General features: G+C 38.6%; 1 protein-coding gene and 1 pseudogene across 2 annotated transcripts in view; both read left to right on the top strand.

Moving 5' to 3' along the window:
* Cpne3 (copine 3) overlaps positions 1-22686 on the top strand; it is a 50084-nt gene that overhangs the window by 6290 nt on the left and 21108 nt on the right. For both annotated transcript variants that reach the window (XM_059253898.1, XM_059253899.1), the window contains exons 2-7: positions 8030-8169; positions 8881-9060; positions 10873-10947; positions 12498-12569; positions 16304-16387; positions 18129-18218. In XM_059253898.1, coding sequence (XP_059109881.1) covers positions 8038-8169; positions 8881-9060; positions 10873-10947; positions 12498-12569; positions 16304-16387; positions 18129-18218 — 633 coding nt within the window. In that variant the 5' untranslated portion in view covers positions 8030-8037. The remainder of the gene's footprint in view (positions 1-8029; positions 8170-8880; positions 9061-10872; positions 10948-12497; positions 12570-16303; positions 16388-18128; positions 18219-22686) is intronic.
* Positions 11877-12003, top strand: LOC131905475 (U5 spliceosomal RNA; annotated as a pseudogene).

Here is a 22686-nt window from a genome sequence, read left to right as displayed (position 1 = left end):
TTATTTTATTTTTATTTGTGTTTGTGTATTTGTGTGTATGTGTGTATGTGCTTGCCGTGTGTGTAGATATCCACAGAGACCACAAGAGGGTGTCAGTTTCCTTGGAGCTGGAATTACAGGGAGTTGTGAGCCTCCTGATATGGATGCTGCAATCGTCCATGCTCCTAACCACTGAGCCAATCTCATTGCCCTACATACACACCAGAATTTTTAAATGGTGCCCCAAATTTGTTTCCCTTTTCTGGCATGATGTGTTCCGCGAGTTTCAGACTGAGATGCCATGGGTCTGTAAAACTCACTTCCTTGTGCTGTGTTGGCCCAGTAGGCTACGCCTGTCTGCTTGTTGGGGTACGCTGCCTTTTTCACATTATATGTGAGTTTAGTCAGCTTCAGACAGAGATCCCAGACTAGTGAGAAAATATTCACACGTACATTTTTATAGCTTTTTAAAAAAGTGGCTGATGGAAGCTGAGTTTGGACAACGCCATCCTTTCCCAACCATTTCTTCTTTTTGCTGTTATAAATATTCTGGTGTTTTCGGTTTCTTTTGAGTCCTTGAGTAGCACTTCCTACACAAGTTATATGTTCACTGTAATTACATTTGAGTAAAAGGACAAACTTGAAGAGACATTAGGTATTACCTGAAGATCCTGAGTACTGTTAAGATCTCCCACTGGGAAAAGCAAGGCCTGCAGAAGTTAAGCCCCGCCCACAAGCCCGTCCGTCTAATCCGAGCCAGGGTCTGCTTTCTTTCGCTTCTCCAGTGACCCTTCTTGTTTGCTCCATATAAGGTGAGGACAGTGTCCTCTTCTCTGTCCTGAGTGACTGTATACTTGACATTCCTCACTTTCATTTCTCAGGTCTGTGGCAAGGATAGAAACAGCAGGCAGACAGAAATAACCCTCGGTGTCACTTTCTTCTTGTGGAATTCAAATTTATTTTCTTTTTTTAAATTTAATTTTTGATACAAGGTCTTATGTATTCCAGGCTGGACTAAAACTTAATATGTAGTGGAGGATGGACTTGAACTCATGTCTCAATTTTCTGAATATTAATGCCAGCTGTGCCACCACACCTAGCTTTAAATTCTTTTAAAGTGAGACTTTCAGTCTCAGAGCCTGGTTGCTTATTTATTTGGATTCTGGGGGCCTGGGTGTATAGAAAATGCACTCTATCACTGAGCTACACCCATAACAAGAATCTGGCTTTTAAGTGCAATATGTATTGTGGTTTGGATTTTATGTGTCCCCCAAGATACCATGTTAGAGGCTTGATTCTCAGGGTAGCAGTGGTCAGAGGTGAAACTTCAGGAGGTGATTGAATTATGGGGCTCTCTGAATGGGTTCATACCTCTATATCTATCTATCTATCTATCTATCTATCTATCTATCTATCTATCTATCTATCTAGGCTCTCTGAATGGGTTCATACCTCTATATCTATCTATCTATCTATCTATCTATCTATCTATCTATCTATCTACCTACCTATCTATCTATGTTGTTTTGTTTTTGTTTTTGTTTTTCAGACATGGTCTCCCTATGGAGAGTGAGACCTGTCTGTCCTGGAACTCACTGTGTAGATCAGGTTGGCCTCAAACTCAGAGAGATATGTCTACTTCTGCCTCTTGGGGGATTTATACATTTATTAATTTCATAGCTTAGTGGGGTATATATGTACATGTATGTGCATGTTCATGTATGTGCAGGTGCTCAGGCATGGTGTGTATTAGAAGCCAGAAGCCAACCTTAGGTGTTTTTCCTCAGGTGCCATCTGCCTTGATTGTTTGGACACAGGCTCTCTGACTGGCCTGAAGCATGTAGAGTAGGCTAGCTGACTGAACTGGCTGATCAGTGAGGTCCAGAAGTCCATCTGGCTCCACCTCCCAGCACTGGGGTTGCACACTAGTGTCACTGCACTTTGCTTTTTCAGGTGCTTTCTGAGGCTGGAACTGAGGCGCTCCTGCCTTTCGTGGCAAGTACTTTACCAGCTCATCTGTTTCTCCAGCCTGCTTTTCTCTTTGTTCCCTGGAAGCCATTCCATGAACAGTATTCTCCTAGTTGTTTCTGTCATGATGCGATGCCTCAACACACACACACACACACACACACACACACACACACACACACACACCAAACAAACAAAACGCTACCAGACTACTCAACCATTGGCTATAACTTGTGTAACCATGAGCCAAAACATACCTTTCCTTCTAAAGCTGCGTTTTCCCAAGTATTTTGTCACAGGGACAGAAAGCTGACTGACAGTTCCTGAGAATAAATTTTGCTGTTCTGAGATGGTCCAGCAGTAAGTGCATGGTAGACATGAAAATGTGGACATGCCCTAGAAAAGAGAAAAGGGCCTGAAGAGATGGCTCAGCAGTTAAGAAAACTGACTACTCTCACAGAGGACCCAGATTTGGTTCCAAGCACCCACGTGATGGCTCACAAGCCTCTAATTCAGTTTCATGGGAACTGATGCCCTCTTCTGGCCTCCACAGGCACTGAATGCATGTAATCCACTTAGACAAGTAGACAAAACTCTCACATATCAATAAAAAATAAAATAGAAAGGAGAAAAACCTTTCTTAGCACTAAGCAACCTACAGTCAACCTACAGACTAATGGACTGTCTCAAAGAGGAGCTGCTGTATAATATAAGCCATGCTACTCCTTCCAGTCCCTGACAGACTGCTGTTATTCAGGCTACAGTTGTTTAAGAAAGATGTTAACAGTTACAACCTAAATATTAACCTTATACTTTTTGAGATCCTATTTCACTATTCAGTTGTGCCATGATAAATATTTTATTTGATATGCTAACAATTGCAGAATCAATTAAATATTATTACTATTACACCAAGCAAATATTAATTAGAGGCACTTTATTGCCCTGAGAGCATTTTGTCATGAGGAGATAAAACATCTGTGTTGTAGCTTTGGTCTGGTGTTTGTTAGGTTAGTAACCATAGGGTAAGTATTGTGTGTGTTTATTACTTGGATGTGACGTAATCCAGGCTGCCTTTAAACTCTCAATATAGTGAGAATATCTGGGATATTAGTTTAGCACACTCCTGGGTGTGCTTGAGGGCATTTCCAGAAAGGATTAGCTAGGTGGGAAGATTCATCCTGAAAGATGATGGCAGTGCCCAAGGGACTTGGGACCCAGGTATAGCGAAAGAGGAGGAAGGAGTAGAATGCATAGGCGTTAGTCTCTTGCTTCCTGTCCACCCTGAGGTCACCAGCCCTCTGCACCATGTATGCTTCCACTGTGATGTTGTGTCTCATCTCAAGACCAGGAACCCAAACCATTATTTTGTTTATTTTGGTCTGATAGGAGACTTAGTTCCTGTCACTCCTGCCCACCCACCTTCTGGAAATTGACTCTGATAGCAGCCTCTTTTTACCTAGAAATGCATTATGACTGATTGGCAAGTGGAAAAAATTACATAAAATAAATCTTTCCTCCTTTAAATTGTTTATTGTGAAATATTGACAAACAGGAGGCCTTCAGCAGGGCATGGCAGTGGCCATGTATTTCAAATTCACCTCAGGCTCCACTTCATGTCTTAATTTTCACTTGATTTGTATAGTCTGTTATGTTGCTCTAGAAGGTAAAATTTGGGGAGAATGAATTCTGTTCAGTATGCTTACAGATTGTGTTAGCCAAGCACCTCATCTTTGTTTTTGTTTGTTTGTTTGTTTGTTTGTTTTTTTTGGTTTTTCGAGACAGAGTTTCTCTGTGTAGTTTTGGTGCCTGTCCTGGATCTCACTCTGTAGACCAGGCTGGCCTCAAACTCACAGAGATCTGCCTGACTCTACTGGGATTAAAGGCGTGTGCCACCACCGCCCGGCGCAAGCACCTCATCCTAAGTGTTTCCTTTGGTATCCTCTTTATGATCCTGTTTAGGGAAAAAAACATAAAAAAGTCTTCTTTAGTTGCTCACATATTCTTCTGATTGGTCTTTTTTTTTTTTTCAGAAAAATGACCTATTTTCTATCCTCAAAGAATGCAGAACATTGGTTTATCTTCTCCCATTACACTGTATGCATGGATTACACTGTTTTCTTTACATATCTTGTACTCAATAGTTACTGAAAAGCACGCCAGCCAAGAGTATTTATATGAATGTTCATATTGGCGAAGTTCTAGACCCAAATGTTTATTTAATTTCTTGCATTTGCCATTCAGTGTAATGGGTTTCTGGAGATAAATGGGCAAATAGCACAGAGAGGTGGCAATCCGGCTTGTTTGGGGTGATGGAGGTGCTGCACTGGAGGGAATTTGCTTCCTGGCCACAGTGTAGTAATGGCAGCTGTCAGCAAGTCCTTAAATAATTTGCCATGCCAGCATGTTGTTTGTGTAGCTTTTGTTTGAGCGTATTCAGGAGAGAAAAACACTGCTCTACTGATACGTTGCCTCTGTTAAGAATCACTTTGTACATAAATATTTGTATTCTTAGTTGAGTTCTCCCCATCTTTAGAAATATAAACTTGTTTGGTTGGTGGTAGAGAATTTTCTGTGCTGATCTTTAACACTGTTCTTTAACAATCATGCTCATTCTGTTTGTAACAGGGTACTGTGGACATGTACCTTACAAGACTCTAAAACTACCTTATGCAAAAGAAAAGACATGATAAAACTTTTTTTTCACAGATTCTGTGTCTGAGATGGAAAGCAATATGCTTTGTACATTCCAGATTTAGTTTATTTCTATGTGGAAATCTGGGCTTAGGAAGTTGAAGTTATTTCCATGTGGTTACACAGATGGATCTAGGTGCTAAATTTATCTCAGATGTGCATTCTTTCATACTTGTTTTTAAACAGGGTATCTTGATGTAGCCTAGACTGGCCTTGTATGTGATCTGCCTTTCTTAGCCTCCTGAATACTATGGATATAGATAGAGGTATACTACCACACCCAACTTTCAAAATTTGATATTGTTTTCCAATACTGTACCAATCTGTTACTATGAGAGCTGCAGGAGTTTGGGGGTGGGGGGTGGGATGCAATTAATGTGTTTTGGCATAATCAGGAAAATCATCATGGAATTTAACAATTAAATATAGGAAATGTGGGATTAGAAAGGATTACATTGTGCATGGAGGCAAACAGTGCTAAAATAATAATAGTAAACATTTGTATACTTTTTAAATATAATAACTCTTTCAGTCCTCAGGACAGCCCCTTGAGATAGGGACAATTATTTACATTATAGATGGGGAAACAGATAAGGATCTAGCCTTAGTCACATAGTAATCATAGAATGAGATTCCAGAGCATGTGGTATGTGGTCATGAACAATGGGTACTGGGTGCTTCAAGACTGAATATAATAGACATAAAAAGGAGGGAAAATAAACCTGTATATCAGAGCTCAGGTGAGGGCCGAAGGTTTACAGAGCACTGTGGACCAACTAGCTACCTGAGTGTTGAGAGACTTAGGGTAAACATGAGCAGATGTGTATGAAGACCTTAAGATAACACCCTTAGTTTATGCTTGGCTTCTCAGGTGGGGGGAGGAAGAGATGTACTAGTTAATGGATTTAGGCCAAGGTCCCATTGCTAACACATCAGGCTTCCATGATGTACATATCCTCTAATTAACTGTTTTTGTGTTTCACTGTTTTTTTTTTCTTTTCCTACCTTTTTTTCTTGCCTCTTATGTTTTATTTTCAAGAACACACACACACACACACACACACACACACACACACACAAATTAAGATAAAGGTGAAAAGAAACTATTACTATGTTAACAACGTGATAGAAGTCTTCCCTAATGTTGTATGTACAAACTTGTGACCCATCCATTTAGCACTCTGGTCTGTTGGGCCCTCTAAACTTGTCCAGTCTCCTGTTTGTTTTTCGCCAGTGAGTTCACTTTTATATCACATACTTTGGTGTCCCCTCTGCCTTCTTGTGTCCTGCTCTTTCCTGTGTTTGTGTTACCTGCCGCTTCTGTTCAGATAAGTCTGCCCCATACTGTCAACGGTCCTCTAGCAGCTTCTGTAGCTTTTCCTTGCCCTTATAGCCTTTGTACATACCATTAATACTATAGTACTCAACTATTTTGATACCTGTTAAAATGACAGAAAACCAAACAAAACCCAGCCAACAGAGCTAAGTGCAATTTTGTAGATGTTGCAGTAGTTTTAATTTTATTGTAATATCTCTAGACAGAGAAGATAGGAAGCAAATTGGAGATTTGGGGGAACTGTCATTCTGTAAGAAATAGTTCTCAGGTGAACAGGCATTAGTGCTGATTTTTAACATGTGTTGAAGGTTGTTGGTACTTATAGAAAGTAAATAGTGGGAAGGATGGCTCTCAGTCAGCACAATAAAGTACTTGCATTTAAGAAGCATGTGAACCTAAGTTTGGATCACCCATGTAAAAAAATGTCTGTTGGGGAAAGGGACTGGGGGAAGGGGACTAGCAAAGACAGACAGAACCCTGGCACTTAGTGACTGTCCAGCCTAGCCAAACTGAACTCTAGGTTCAGTGTTTCTAAAATGAAAGTAAGCAGTTGAGGGAGACACCATTGATCTTTGACCTCCAAATGCATTCTTACTGACACACACATACACACATCTACATGAACATTCACGTGAGTGTTTTGGACTTGTCAAAGGATCTTACCATTCTTTTTTTCTTGTGCTTGATGAGGCATTTTATACAGCACATAAAAGCTACTGCCATTTTAAATATCAAACAGGATGCTGAGTAGACTTATTCCTGTTGACCTAGTAGCTCCGCTAAATTCCAAAAGTAGAGAGCACTGAGCACTCCAAATGCAAAGGATGTTGGGAGGAAGTGTCTTTGTAGCCCAGAACCTGCACCGCCACCATGAACTCCTAATTCATGCTACACAGCTGGCTCTGTTGACATCCAGGGCCAAAGTGTAGTGCCCAGTTCCTCTTGGTGATACTGTGGAGGAAAGCACTTCACTATCAGTACTCAAGGCTTTCCTACTCTCCCTTTTTCTGAATTTTTTCAAGACAGGGTCTCTACATATAGCCCTGGCTGTCCTGGAACTCAGGCTGGCCTTGAATTTAGAGATCTGCCTGCCTTTGTCTACCAAGTGCTGAGATTAAAGGCATGTGCCAGCAAGCAGGCTGTGAATGCTTCCTCAAGGCCAGCACCCATCATGTGCTCTGCCCCACCCCTAGTCTTGTTAATGTATTTTGTTTGGTGGTTGAAGCTGTGGAAGTTAGACTAACTGGTATTTCTTGGCAAGCCATGGCAAGCCGTACACACTAATTTGCTGAATGCTACTTGTGGAGCATTCTCGTTGGAATCATCCAGAGATGATGCCCAAGTTGTGCTTTAAACCACATAGATAGAAAAAACAGACAAATAGCAAAACATCATCAATCAGCATCTATCGGGAATGAGTAGTGAAGCTCTGCAGAACCTGTCATGGTGGCCTTTCCAGTTGAAAGTCCAGGAAGAACATCTTCATGTATGACATATGGCTTCTCATCCTCACCTACTTTTTTTTTTTTTTTTTTTTTTATCATGGGATAAACACAGTGATTCTGTTGGTAAAGGTTTGCTTTGTTTGTAAGGATGGGATGGTTTTAATACCCTTAGGCATTTACTTTTCTCCTTTCTCCCTGTCACTGGAGTTAGGGGTCAGTCTGTCCCAGGAGAGGGTCTCAGGGGACACTTGATAAACATGCTTGACTTTGAGAGCTTGCTATCAGAGTCAGCTCTAAACAGAACAGGACAGTTCACCAATATATTTTTTAATACATAAGGTAAGCAGAGTATTAATGCATATTAATTGCTATCTTGAAAGGTATATTTTACTGCTAGATCATAAGCAGGTTTTACTCAGTGAAAGAATAAAGTGTCACTGGACCAAGAGCTGCTAAACACCCCCATCCTCTGGAGGCTCGAATTTCAGTTCCTCTAGCAGAGCTGCTCAGTAAGTCCTTGCTGAAGGCTTGTGTTAGTAATTCAGCTATCTCCACTAAGAGTGAGTGTGCTTCTTAAAGATAATGTTTCTCATTGGTTCTCCCACAGCTCAAGACATGGCTGCCCAGTGTGTCACGAAGGTGGAACTAAATGTTTCCTGTGACAACCTTTTGGATAAAGATGTAACTTCAAAGTCGGACCCTTTATGTGTGTTGTTTTTGAGCACGAGCGGTCAACAGTGGTATGAGGTAATATTATATGGTTTCAGGGAAAAGCAGTAAATTCCTTTTTACAGTGTTAAAAGTTTATTTTAAAATGTTAAAAGTAATACTACTATAGGACTGAGGAGATAGCTTAGAGATCAAGAACCCTGGCTGATCTTCTAGATGACCTGGAATCTATTCCTACACCCACATGGTAGCTTAGTTACCTGTAACTCCCATTCCTGGGTATCTGACACCCCCTTCTGGCCTTTGCAGGCACTGTACCCATGTGTTGCACAGATGTCCATGCAGGGAGACACCCACCCACATCAACAAACAGTAGCAGCACTGCACCATCTCATCTGTTCGTGCGTTTTTTTCTACAAATTTGCCCTTGATAGCACAATTCCTCATGTTCATAGAAAAAATTTTAAAATATAAATGATAAATAGGCCAGTGATATGGCTCAATGGCAAGACGGCTAAATAAGACAATTTGTGTTTGAGCCCCAGAAGCCACATGATAGGAGAGAACTGACTCTTCTCAGTTTTCAGCTGACCTCTGCCAATTGTCCTCTGACCTCACACATGTCATAAGACCTGTATGCCCCGAAACATACACAAATGTTAAGAAGAGAAATTTCCTTTTATCTTCATGCTTATGTATAACTATAATTAGTACATAAAGATGCTAAAAATCTAAGTACTTCTTGGATCTGAAAAAAAATTTTCTTGTGTTTTTTTGGGGTGAGTATAGGTTGAACGGACAGAAAGGATTAAGAATTCTTTGAGCCCCAAATTTTCTAAGACATTTATTATTGATTACTACTTTGAAGTGGTTCAGAAATTGAAATTTGGAATTTTTGACATCGACAACAAAACTATCGAGCTGAGTGATGATGACTTCTTAGGAGAATGTGAAGTCACTCTTGGACAAGTAAGTGTTTAGTTTTTGTAACCTTTAATTTTGTCTGGATGTTTGTTTTATTTATTTATTCATTTATTTATTTTTGAGATAAAAATCTCACTACATAGCAGAGGTTGGCCTCATACTTGCTATGTAACCTAGTTTGGACTTAAACTTATGGTAACCCTCCAGCCTCTGCCTCCAGAGTGTTGTGATTACAGGTGTGTGCCATCACACCCAGCTTTTTTATATAGATTTTAAACCAAAGAGTTGAGTGCTTTTGATAAACATTGTGTCTTAATCAGTGTTCTATTGCTGTGGAGAGACTCCATGATCACAACAACTCTTATGAAGGAAAGTGTTTCATTGGGGCTGGCTTACAATTCAGAGGTTTAGTCCATTATCATTATGATAGGAAGCATGGCAGCATGCAGGAGGACATGGTGCTGGAGAGGTAGCTGAGAGTTCTACATCAGGATCCACAGGCAGCAGAAGGAGAGAGACTGGGCCTGACTTGAGCATTTGAAACCCCAAAGCCCACCCCCAGTGACACACTTCTTCCAGCAAGAGCATACCTGTTTCAACAAGGCTATCCTCCTAATCCCTGTCAAGTAGTGCTACTCCCCAGTGTCCAACCTTTCAAATATATGAGCCTGTGGAGGGCCATTCTTATTTAATCCACCACAGGTTGTTAGTGTACTTTTTAAAGTTGGTAAGTCTGTAATAGACCTTTTGGATATTAGTTGCTTTAGGTTTGTGTACCTTCCAGGCTGACTCCAGTGAGACTCTAGGGCAGTGGTTCTCAACCTTTCTAATGCTGCAACCCTTCAATACAGTTCCTCAAGTTGTGGTGACCTCCCACCATTAAATTACTTGGTTGCTACTTCATAACTGTAATCTCCTTACTGCTCTTTCCCTGCTCTGTCCTTCCCACGTTGTTAAGTGTGTCATTTAACTCTCTCTTCCCCGTAAACCTTCTCTGACCCCGTAGACTCCTTAGCATCCTCTCCTGAGCTGGCACTGTCTGTGTGTCATTTTATTCTTTAGGTGCCTTATTTTTCTGTCGTCTTAGTATATGATGAGCATGTTCAGGTTAGGTAGGGGTTTGTTCTTTTGCTCCTAACTCTGATTTGCTTAGGTCATGATTATTTATATAAATTGAGAAAAACACAGGGAAATTAGAGTCATTTTTATTTTCAGTGAGTTAAAGTTGTTCTTCAGAGTGGCTTTTCTGGGTTTATTTTCCTGGTTTGAATCACTTGGCAGTCCCACTAGTTCTCATGTCTCAAGTGCAGTGTGGAACTGATCAGTTGTGTTGGTCATGAATAGTAGTTTAGAAAATAATTAGAAGCATTTTTATCAACTGCAGAATAAAAAATCACAATGTAGCCAAAATTCTAATGAATTTGAGAGACAATTTCAAAGAGCCAGACATACTATATCATTTTAAGCAATGTGAGCTTTACTGGAAGCTACATATCAAAGTTCTGTGCCAGTTGGGAGATTGAATCACATTTATTGAGTATTCTGAGGCCCACCTTTACCTTCAGGGGGTTTTTAGCCCAGCGCTTTGTGTAAGAGATTAAAATCTGGACTTTTTCTCCATTCTTAGTGAACAACCTAATGGGTAGGGCGATAATAGCTGCCAGAGTGAAGTTCTCTGAATTCTTTTCAAATGGGTTTTAAATGTGGAGATGCGTTTTAAATGTCTTTAAGGGGTGTGGTTTTAATGTCACTCTGTCTAATGACTTTAAATGAACTTTATATTCAACTTCTTTTTTTTTTTTTAAGTATGCAGTTCAGCAGCTCACATGATGAAACATTACTTTCTGCTTTTGACAGATTGTTTCCAGTAAGAAGTTAACTCGACCACTGGTGCTCAGAAATGGCAGACCTGCAGGGAAAGGGAGTATTACGGTAAAGATAATATAAACTTTTGCTTCAAGAGATAGTCTGTTAAGTCTAATAAGATGGTATGTAACAAGCAAATAATCTATAGCCATGCTTGATCCGTTGATCTTGAACATTGCATTCCATTCACCCTGGCCTAATGGTCATCAGAAATGGAAGCTGTCTTGCTAACAGAAGAGAAAAAATGAATTGTAGGAATTCCTTCTTTCAGTTTTTTTAAGTTGTCCATCAAGGTCAGGTGCAACTCTTCCATGAATGTGTCTGTTCATACATTAGAGAGGAAAGGCTTGGTAAACTGAATGAATCAGTTGGGCTCTCTGCAAAGGAAACATGGTCCTCTTACCATGACACAAACTTCCCAAGATGGATTTTATTCTAAATGGATATTATAAGGTGGCCATTGAACTTATTAAACTCTTAGCTAGGCATGGTGGTACATTTCAGTTATCCTAATAGTCAGAAGCCTGATGCAGTAGAATCCCCCAAAATTCAAGGTCATCCTGGTCTCTGTATTGAGTTTCTGATTAGCCAGAGCTAAATAGTGAGGCTCTGTCTTAAAAATATAAAACAAATAACAACAAAACCAAACAAAAAGCTCTAGAAACGCTTTCCTGTGGCTGCCTGTTCCATGTCCTCATATCTAGGTTTTGCATTGCTCATTACTAACTCTGACCAAGTGCATGTATATGCTTTACTGTATTTTAGATTTCCAGTTATCAGATAACAAGCTTTTGAATACCTTAATTTGTAGTGTTTCCATCTGCAATGATAGTGTTCTAACTAGTTTTCTGTGACATGGAAGCCTGGTAATTATAATGGTCACACACATTTTTCTCAGCAGGTCTTTGTCTTACCTTAGATTTCCAGAAGCAAAAGAATATTTAGCCTGTTGGGAGGGTTGACTTTTGTGCTACAGAGAACTTTGTCAGTCGTTAAGACACTGGCTTCACTTCAGATCATATAAGTCTTTTGCCTTTTACTAAGGATTTCCACCAAGAGGAGCAGTTTTGAGCCTTAACCCTTCCTTTTCTCTGTTTTTGAGCCTTTGCTGTATAGGGAGGCTAGAAGCAAAGAAAGTTGATAGCCTGGGATTTGACTTAGGGTAGAGTGAGTCTCCAGTTACACTGACTGAAAAGCGCTGGGCTCATATTTCAGTTTACAGTTCTCTACATAGGATTGATTTATTCTTCCCTCGTGATGTGCAGAATTTTAGCTGGTTCTGGTACTTTGATTTTTCTATGGAGTAGGAATATTAGAGACCCACTCTTTTTCCTGGTCATTGTTTTTACTCTTGAACATTCTTGACCATATCCACAGTGAAAGTATGTTTACAAATACATTGTATAATAAGATCTGCATACCTCACCCCTGCTATGCACACCTGAAACAGCTTACTAAGGAACTACATTTAAAAAGAGACTTTTATCAGTTGGTAAGATGGTTGCCTGACTTGTGCTGTGATCTGGATTCAATCCCCTGTACTGCAAGTAAAATAAAAAGAAAGTACTTAATTCATAAGTACTTCATTTTCTTTCACTTACCTTATCTACTTGTAGATTTCAGCAGAAGAAATCAAGGATAACAGAGTGGTCTTGTTTGAAATGGAAGCCAGAAAACTGGATAATAAGGTAAGTAGGTTTGAGGTATTTTGCAAGCATAGTACCAGTTTTTTTCCATGAACTGTTGTTTATCTGAGCACAGCATTCTCCTTTCTCTCTCCCCCTCCCTTCTTCCCTCCGCTTCCCTCCTTTCTTCTCCCCCCCCCCCAGGTCTACTTAAATAGCACCTAGTTCCCTTTAGCTTTTTCATGAAGGTGCAATTAAAGATTAAAGAATATAAGCATTAATGTTACAGTAAAGTTCCAGAAAGTATTTTAATAACCTTTGGGGGGGGGGGGAAGCAAAATGCCTGTGGCTTATTAATTATAAATCAGTTAATCCTTTTGCATTTCAGTATTGAATACACAACAGTATATATATATATATATATATATATATATATATATATATATATATATATATATATATGTTCTTCACTATTTTTGTTTATCTTAGAACTTAATTTGAAAGTATCTTAAGACTAGTTTCCAGGGGCTTTAAAAATTAACATATAACGTTAATAGAATAGCACTTTTCAAAATACCATATTGCCATGTGTGGTGATGTACACCTTTAATCCCAGCACTCGGGAGGCAGAGGCAGGCAGATCCAGATCTTTGTGAGTTTGAGGCCAGCCTGGTCTACAGAGAAAGTTCCAGGACAGCCAGGGCTACACAGAGAAACCCTTTCTCAAAAAAACAAAACAAACAGAACAAAATCCAACAAATACCATGTTCTCTTACCCACCTTTAACAATTGTGATTCATGGTGAATTTTGTTTGTTTTTATCCGCTTTTCCTCTTCTCCGGCACCATGCCATCTTGAGCACAAATATTTTGATACGTTTCTAAAGACCCTTTAAGGTATGATTATTTAAAATACCTAAAGATAATTTTTTATCTGTAAATTCTTTGTTAAGTCTTTCTTTTCTTGCCATCTATCCCTCACTCCTCCTTCCTTCACCACCCCACATCCACTTCACCATTCACCTATCTATCAATACAGTTAGAAAAAGATTCCTTTGTCCTGTAGAAGTTTGTACATTCAGCATATGGCTAACAAAATCCCTGTGGCATCATTTCTCATGCTTTATTCTCTGTTTCCTGATTTCAGTAAGCTTATCTGAATTTTTGAATTGTTGGCAAGACAATTTCATCAGTTATTTTTGGTGATTTTAATGACTATTGATAATAGCTGCCTGCATATATTGTCTTACAGGTCTATGAAACAGTGATATTCTTACTCTGCTAGACCTTCATTTCTATAGAGAGACATTTCCCCAAACTAAATCAATCAATTTCTCTCTCTCTCTCTCTCTCCCCCCCTCCCTCCCTCCCTCCGTCTCCTCTTGGGGTGTGTTATTAGACTTATCTATTTCATGTGTGTGTCTTTTGACTATGTGTATGTGTGTTCGCCATGTGTGTGCATGAAGTCTGTGGTGGTTAGAAGAGATGTTCAGATCCCCAGGAACTGGAGTTATAGATGGTTGTAAGTCACTTTGTGGGTGCTGGAAACTGAACCTGGGAACTCTGCAAGAGTAACAAGTACTCTTAAGAGCTGAACCATCTATCTAGCCCCAATATTTATCTGTTGATTATTTATCATTGAAGTATATTCTATACAGGAAAGACAAAACATTTAATACCCTTTGTAAACATCCTTTTTTTTTCCTGAATAAGTAGGTTCCCTAGCATCCTCCAGATGTGACTACTAAGTATTTTTTGTTGTTTAATTTTATTCTTTAGATAACTATAAACTTATGGATTTAAACATTAATAACTGCTAACTACAACAAGTGAATTATGGTTGATATGCAAGTTATCCCAGTCTCAGCCTCAGGTTTGAGACCTTTTGGTACAAACAGGAATCTATAGATAGTCTCCTTGTTCTATTTCTGTCATATGACATGATGTTCCAAGTTAATTTTATGTCATTTCTGCCCTAGACTGGCACATTAAAAGGAGCCTGGTCTCATCTTCGTGGTTGTGTATTTGGGGCTGCACTGGCGTAGAAGTGCTTCCCATTTGCTGGTGCTGTCACTCATGGTTTGGTTCTAGGCCCTTGTAGTATACAGATCCCAGGGAAATACCTTTTTTAAAGATGAATTTTATGTGTATATGTGAATTTATGTGCCTGTGCACATGTGGTTGGGTGCACAGAAGCATTGGATTCCTCAGATCTCGAGTTACAGATGTCTGTGAGGTGCCTGACATGCTATGTGTATGCTGGGATCCTAACTCTGGTCCATGGCTGCACAGCAAGTATCTTAACTGCTGAGTCATCCTTGTCTCCAGCTCCCCCCACTGGTTTTTAAATATTTTTCTTCCTATTTTTTTTTTCTTTTTTTAACCTCAAACTCATGACAGTCTTCCTGCCTCTGCCTCCCAAGTGCTGAGATTATAGGTCTGAGCAAACATTGGGTGTATGCTTGCCTAGTCTGTGTGTGGCTGTAGTTCAGTCTTCGTCACCACACACACAGAAGCAGAGAAGATCATTGCACTATAATTTAGCCAGCTGTGGTGGCAATACTTGTAGACTTGGCATTCAGGAAACAGGTAGGAATATTGCAAGTTTGAGGCCCCTGGGCTACATAGTGAACACCTATCTCTAAAGAAACAAGTCCTGTGGCTTTAAACCTAAATCTATAAAACAAAGTATATCCAAGAGATTTAGCTTCTCTTTCTTTCTGTTCTTGCTATTTTTCTGTAAGTAATATTTTTAAATGTTTATATTTGTGACTTTAATTTTATGAAAACCTAAGATTTTACATAGGTGTATGTGCACATATACACATAGATGTTCACATACTTATACATATGTGTACATACTTAGGCACATACGTGTTCACACATACATGTACATGTTTGTACATATTCTCTCTATATTTACATAATTGTGTTTGGATTTGTATTTATAGTATCCACTCCCAGCCCTTAAGTAAATCTAGTTCAGTAGGTACATACTGTTTACTGCTCTAGTTGGCAGCGTGAACCTAAAAGAGTGAGACCTAAAAATGAGACGGACTAAATGCAATAACCAAGTTTATTCCAAGCATCAGACAATTTATCCTCTGAGGGTTAAGAAAAACCATGTAAGTAAGGTGTTCAATCACAAGGACAAGCCACACGTGGCACAAACATGTTTTTCCATAGAGGCATATGAATAACAACAGCGGAGTCAGCTCACTCCTATCTGCTACACCTAGGAGGGGCACAAAGTCACATTTCAAGAACAATTCCCTGTTTTTGAAGAAACAAGTCACAAGATTCCTGTTTTCTTGGAGCTTTCTCACAGGCACTCAGAATTCCCCTCACACACTCCACTCTTGGAGTTATTAAAGCCTTTCCATCTCCCTTTCCATGGCTAACAGCCCTGTCTGTCATAGAGTTAATAAGGCTAATGTTTGAGATATCATTTATGTATTTAATATTATATGAATGGAAACTTAAAATGCTGACATTAAGTCAGCACACATTTTATCAATGCATTTTAAAGTACTATGTGTTTGATACACAGGATTACTCATCGCAAATGTCTTAATATTCCTCCCTAGTATACTTCTGCACATTTCTAAGTTAGTGTTAGAGGTGATGGGATTGATACTTGCAGCTGGTATATCTGTTCTATGGAGTTGGACCTGTGTGGTTATATAAACGTATATATGTATATGCATATGTGTGTGTGTGTGTGTGAGTGTGGTATGTGTGTGTGTGTGTGTGTGTGTGTGTGTATCATGTAGTGAAAAGCTGTTTTTTTAAATGTAGGATTTGTTTGGAAAGTCGGATCCATACTTGGAGTTTCACAAGCAGACATCAGATGGCCACTGGCTGATGGTTCACCGAACAGAGGTAAGTACTTGAATCTAAAAGGAGAATCATCATTTTATTTGGCATTATAATAAGAATTAATAGATGGCCTTGAACTCACAGAAAATAGTCATTTTAATTCAGGTTTATATGCAGCCAGAGACATATCAGTATGCTCATTTGCTTACTCTTTTCTCTTAAAAAAATACATACTACATGCTTAATTATTTTCATTTTGAAAAACTTTAAATTGTATAAAGAATACTAAATGTGTTCTTGCTTGTTTCCTCCCTCCCTCCCTCCCTCTCTCTCTCTCTCTCTCTCTCTCTCTCTCTCTCTCTCTCACACACACACACACACACACACACTCACACACACTCACACTTAGCAGACAATTTATTTTTCTTTTGGAAAACCATCCTGATGTAAACTACAAGCATCTAGATTCCCTTTCAGTGTTACATCAGGCACTTTCAGGAGTAAAGGTAACCAGGAGTAGGGATACACACCTTTAATCTCAGTACTCTGGAGGCAGACAGATCTCTATGAACCAGCTTTATCTACAAATTAAGTTCCAGGCCAGCCAGACCCACATAGTGAGACCATCTCTCAAAAGAATAAGGACATGCTATATATCACTGTACCTAAGGAAATTACCATTGATTTACTAATGCCTTTCTGAGTGCCATCCATGCTCAGATTTCCTCAGAGTAAAGCATATTTTTATAGATTGTGTTTTGTCTAGGTTCAAGGGAAGGCTCATGTTTTATATTTTCCTATTAAGCTCCCACTTTTCCACTTACACGCTTATTTTTACCTGCCTAAACTTTCATGTCATAGAACAGCTTGAATTATTGAGAGTAGAATGGATTCTTTATCACTGTAAACTCACAAACTGCCATCATAAATTAATATTTGTACTGCTTAAATCCAGATTTGATGAGGGGGTACATCTTCAAATGGATCCTGGGTTTTTTCAGCATTGATAGAATATGTTTGTTTTTTGTTGTTGTTGTTGTTGTTAACTGTTCTGTTTCAGAGTTAGAAGGGGCCAGTTCTTACCATATAAAATAGATATCAAGATCTGAGTGCTAGATGTGTTAATTTATATGAGGAGATCATAGCTTTCAGTCTTTTTCAATGGTCATAATAAGAAAGATACTGTATGTCTATGTAATATTGAAACAAATTCACAACTTAGATTTTATTTTCCAATTCATGTTCAACACAGCAAGATTTATATTTTTAATTTTTTAAATGTATATGGGTGTTTTACTTGCATATGTGCATGCAGTAGCCATTGAGGTCAGAAGAGGATATTGGATGCCTTAGAACAGGAGTTACAGATGGTTGTGAGCCACCATGTGGGTGCTGGGAATCAAACCTGGGTCCTCTGGAAGAGCAGTCAGTGCTCATAACTGCTGAACTATTTTCCCCAGGACCCACAAGGTTCATTCTTATCCTGCTCTGTTTTTTGATCCCCTGGGACTATGGTGAAATGCCTGGTTTAAAAAAACCCACATGCTAACATTTCTAAGTATACATTATTATTAGGTAGATACAGTTCCCAAACACCTTTCTTCTTTACTCAGAATGTACTACAATTGGACGATTTATTATGCTTGCCACATAATAATCATAAAATATTATCTTACTAATTTTTTTGGAGTTAATTGAGTGATATGATGAGGGATAAGTGGTAAGAATGTAGCAAGAACCCAGGAAAGGCAAGAGAAAGATACCGATGAACTGCGTGTTCTAATAGATCCTTTATTCTTTACAGGTCGTAAAAAACAACCTGAATCCTGTGTGGAAACCTTTTAAAATCTCTCTTAACTCTCTGTGCTATGGAGATATGGACAAAACCATCAAGGTAATTTGCAGTTACTACTCAGATATTCTGTAGTTTGCTATGGGATTATGTCCTGATAAACTCATCATTAATTGAAATCCTCATAAGTTATGCTAGAGGTGTAGTTTGGTTAGAGCATTACTTAGTGATCTTGAGGGCCTGTGTTTATTTGAGGGGAGAGACAGGGAGAAAGGAAAGAGAAGAAAAGGGAGTACAGGAGGGAAGAAATGATGTTAAAAATGCATTTAATATACCTAACTTACCAAATTACAGCAACCCTGTAACAACCCAAATTACAGTACACTGTTAAGTGTTGGTATTTCCCATGGTGATACTGTGGCTGATTGGCAGGTTTGCCTTGCTGCCACTGCCCAGCATTACAAGAGAATCATCACATGTTGCTAGCACAGGGAAGATTAAAATTCAGAACCCATGCAGTGTCTACTAAATGGTGTGACCTTTACAGCATTATAAAGTCAAAACCTCAAGGCACACTGTAACAACTCAGACACTGTATACAATTCCTACAGATGAATACATTTTATCTACTTCCTAAAATTAATATGTAAGATAGCATTTTTTAAAAAATAAATGACATTACAGGCATCCGTATTTGAGTATGTTGTTGTTATCTAATATACTGACTTAATGAACTTTCGTTTTAACCTGTTTTAAAAAATAAGACATTCAGTTTAAATATGTCTTCTTTTTAATGAGATGCTTTTGCTCAGCAAATATGAAGCATTGACTGCATTCTTTGCCTGTAGTGTATCCTTTGAAAATAAAAGCAGGTGTTAGTTTTCTGAGATCTCAAAGCCTTCCTGTCCTTATGCAGAAAATCAGGGGAGGTATTGTAGGGCCAAGGAAAAGCAGATCACAGTTATTTTAAATGTTTTTATTTGTAGGTATTTACCAAACAAAACAAAACCCCAAACAACCAGCCAGTTGAACACACACAAACTTAAAACACCAACAGGTCCTCCTTTTTATAGGTGAGTTCTGTCTGAGGACCAAATTCAGGTCCTCCTGACTGAGCTGTCTGGCTTACCACAAGTCCTGATAGAAAACTTTCTTCCCTTTACACCTCAACAGATGAAGGTGTTGTTGGTGTTTCTTCTTGTAATTAATACAGTAAAAACGAGAAAGATGATAGGAAACAGCATAACATGACATAACAGCATGGAATCAGACCATAGCTTACATTTTGATTTAGCTCTTTAATCAGGCAAAGGATGTTGAACAAGTCACCTAATCTCCTTGCTAATAAGGTAGATAGTAATATCTACCATACAAGAGGGTAAAGATAGAATATTGAAAGTGAAAACATTGTAACAGATAAAACAGCAGCGAGATGCAGCTATTATTAAAAGCTACTAAAATTTCTGAGCTTCGGAAGGAGTTGTCCCTAGTTTATAGAGAATTTTAAAAGTTATTGTTATGTGTGATTTGTATGGTGTGTCAAAGAGCAGTGAAAATATAGTTATGATATAAATATATAAATATACTATGAATTGTATAAATATTATCAAAGTAGGTACAAATTCTAATTTTAACACAAACCTAGAGAGGGCTGAAGTCTATGCCTTGACTATTTGATTGTTTCTGACAAATTAACAGTAAAATCATGTTTCTAAAACATTTTTTGCTCACAGTGGCATGCTTGCAGGGCCAATTTGTTATAGTAAGTAAACTGATTTTCTTGGCTTTGTCTGTTAAATGTCTTCCATTCTTAAAGTCTCTTAGTTTATTTTTAGTTACACACACTTGGTTTTCTACATCATCACTCACTTTAGTTCTTTAGTTCTGTATTTCTTTGCAATATCAAATAGTCCCACATCTGCAGTTTACTTAACTCTTTGGAAATTACTTAAAGGTATGGTAAAGAATTACAGAGCAGAGAATAAAGTCAGAGTCTTCTGTGGATCCATCACTGTGCTGTAATCCTAGCATGTATTATTTTTAAAAGATGAAGAGAGAAAGATAAATAATCATGCATGCTGCCACCTTGCCTAAAGTAAGGATGCATTGTGTGGTGTGTACAGTTTTTTACATATATACATATGCTCTTATGTATATATGCATACATTTAAATTTCAAAAGCTCTTCAGATACTGCTGCTTAAATAGTAAATAGTACTGGTGTTTAAATTCTATACATAGTCCTTGAAGCATTGAAGATGTTATGTCTGCCTTTGAAAGGACAAGAGGGGGCTTTTCCATTTATTTCCTGTAGTGAGTAATCAGAACTTAGAGGGTAAACATGTATTTTCTGTTTCTTAAAGCTTTAATTGGTCTAAACTTTTTTAACGTTTTAGCCCTTACTAAGGCCTAACTAAATCTTAGCCATTTTAATGTTTTATTTGGCTTACATGTAAATTGATGTTCTTTCCATGGAATCTAAAATGTAAAGTTTTGTTTTGCCATAATTTAAGAATGTCTGCTAAAAGTGATCTCATTCAATCATTAAGATGGTTTGTTTTCTGCCTTCTTGAAACTTTGCTTCCTTTAAGAAAAAAACCAATTTTTTTATTTTTTTCCTCTTGACAACATTAGTCATATAAAAGCTGTTGGTTTAAAATTGAGTATTGAATATGTAGGGCAGGAGTCAAACTGTTAGACTTGGTCATGGGCAAAAATATCTATAAGGCATTTCCTTAAACAAGGCACTTTGCAATTTTAGAATGTACCTGTTTTGATTGGTTGATTGATTGATTGATTGATTTTAAGTGTTTCTGAAGGATAATGAAAATACAAGTAATGAATGAAAGCCTTCCAGTGTACTGGCTAATTTTATGTCAACTTGACACAAACTAGAATCACTTTGGAAGAGGGAATCTTACTTGAGAAAATGTCCCCACCAGACTGACCTGTGGCCAAGGCTGTGGTACATTTTCTCAATTGATGAATGATGTGGTAAGCTCAGCTTATTGTGGATGGTGCTGCCCCTGGGCAGGTGGTCCTGAGTTCCATAAGAAAACAGGCTGAGAGAGCCATGGGGACCAATCCAGGAGGGAGTACTCCTCCATGGCTTCTGCATCAGCTCCTGCCTCCAGGTTCCTACCTTATTTGAGTTCCTGTCCTAACTTCTTTTGATGATCAACAGTGATGTGGAAGTGAAAGTGAAATAAACCCTTCCTTCCCCACATTGATTGGTCCTGGTATTTAATCACAGCAATAGAAACCCTAAGACATCCAGTTGTGAAAAGCAGTCGGTATGTAGACTTGAGAAGAAAACCACCATTCGCCAGATGAGCATGTAAGATTCCTAAGCATTGTACCTTGGTGGGTCACTACAACTTCATGAAGGCTGGAAGCTTTGTGGAGCTCTCTCCAAGGCAGATGCAAATTCTTCTTGTTAGAAGCTTCTGCTTTGAAGCACAGTCTTCAGAAGTGTCTTTGGTGTGAGATTTTACTTTGTCCCTGTTGCTCACCACACAAGATGCATCTGTTGGCTTTGCACTTAATTCTTTCAAGTTCCATTTCTGAAAAATGGGAATAATAGTAACAGCATCTCCATTCTTTCTAACTCTTAGGTCTGTCTAAAGAATATGCACTGTGTACACATTAAATATCCATGTAAATGAATTGATGTGTTGAAATTACATGTTAGAAGTTCACATCCCTGTCATCAATTTTCAGCTTGCCCTGAATATAGCTTGCCTTGAACACAGCACCTTATTTTCCCATTAGAAAGTGTTTAGTTGTTTTTGCTCTTTTGTGGGCGTCTGCCACCCAGCTCCTAAATAAATCACACATGGAGGCCTTTTTCTTAATTATAAATGCCCAGCCTTAGCTTGACTTATTTCTTGCCAGCTTTTCTTAACTTTAAATTAGCCCATCTAACGTTTGCCTCTGTGCTTTTTCCTTTACTTACTTCTGTATATCTTACTTTCACTCTTACTCTGCAGCTAGCTGTGTAGCTGGGTGGCTGGCCCCTGATGTCCTCCTCCTTGATCCCTCTTGTTCTTTTCCTCCTGGATTTCTTCTATTTAGTCTCTCTGCCTACCAGTCCCGCCTGTCCTTTCTCCTACCTCGCTATTGGCCATTCAGCTCTTTATTAGAGCATCAGGTGTTTTAGACAGGCAAACTAACACAGCTTCACAGAGTTAAACAAATGCAACAAAAAAGAATGCAACACATCTTTGCAAATGTTCCATAGAATAAACAAATGTAACACATATTAAAATAATAATCTACAATAGGAAAGTTCTAGCATTCTGGTGAATATTTACTGTTTCTTCCATCTGCCAGTTAACACACACACACACATACAAAACAAACTAACAAAAACTCTACTAAGAGCAAATAAATATTTTCTTTTTCTTTCTGAGATGGGCAGGGAGAGAAGGAGAGAAGGGTACATGGAAGGAGAAGTAATGTGTGTTTAATAAGATTCAGATCTAAGGCTGGAACTCTAGAACTCTACATGGGATCAGAGTAAGTGTGACCTAGTATGGATACTTGAGTGAACTGACTGTTCTCACCCTAGA

This window comes from Peromyscus eremicus, chromosome 2, assembly GCF_949786415.1.
Source record: "Peromyscus eremicus chromosome 2, PerEre_H2_v1, whole genome shotgun sequence".
Classification (NCBI taxonomy): domain Eukaryota; kingdom Metazoa; phylum Chordata; class Mammalia; order Rodentia; family Cricetidae; genus Peromyscus; species Peromyscus eremicus.
This window is presented reverse-complemented; position numbering and strand designations above follow the sequence as displayed.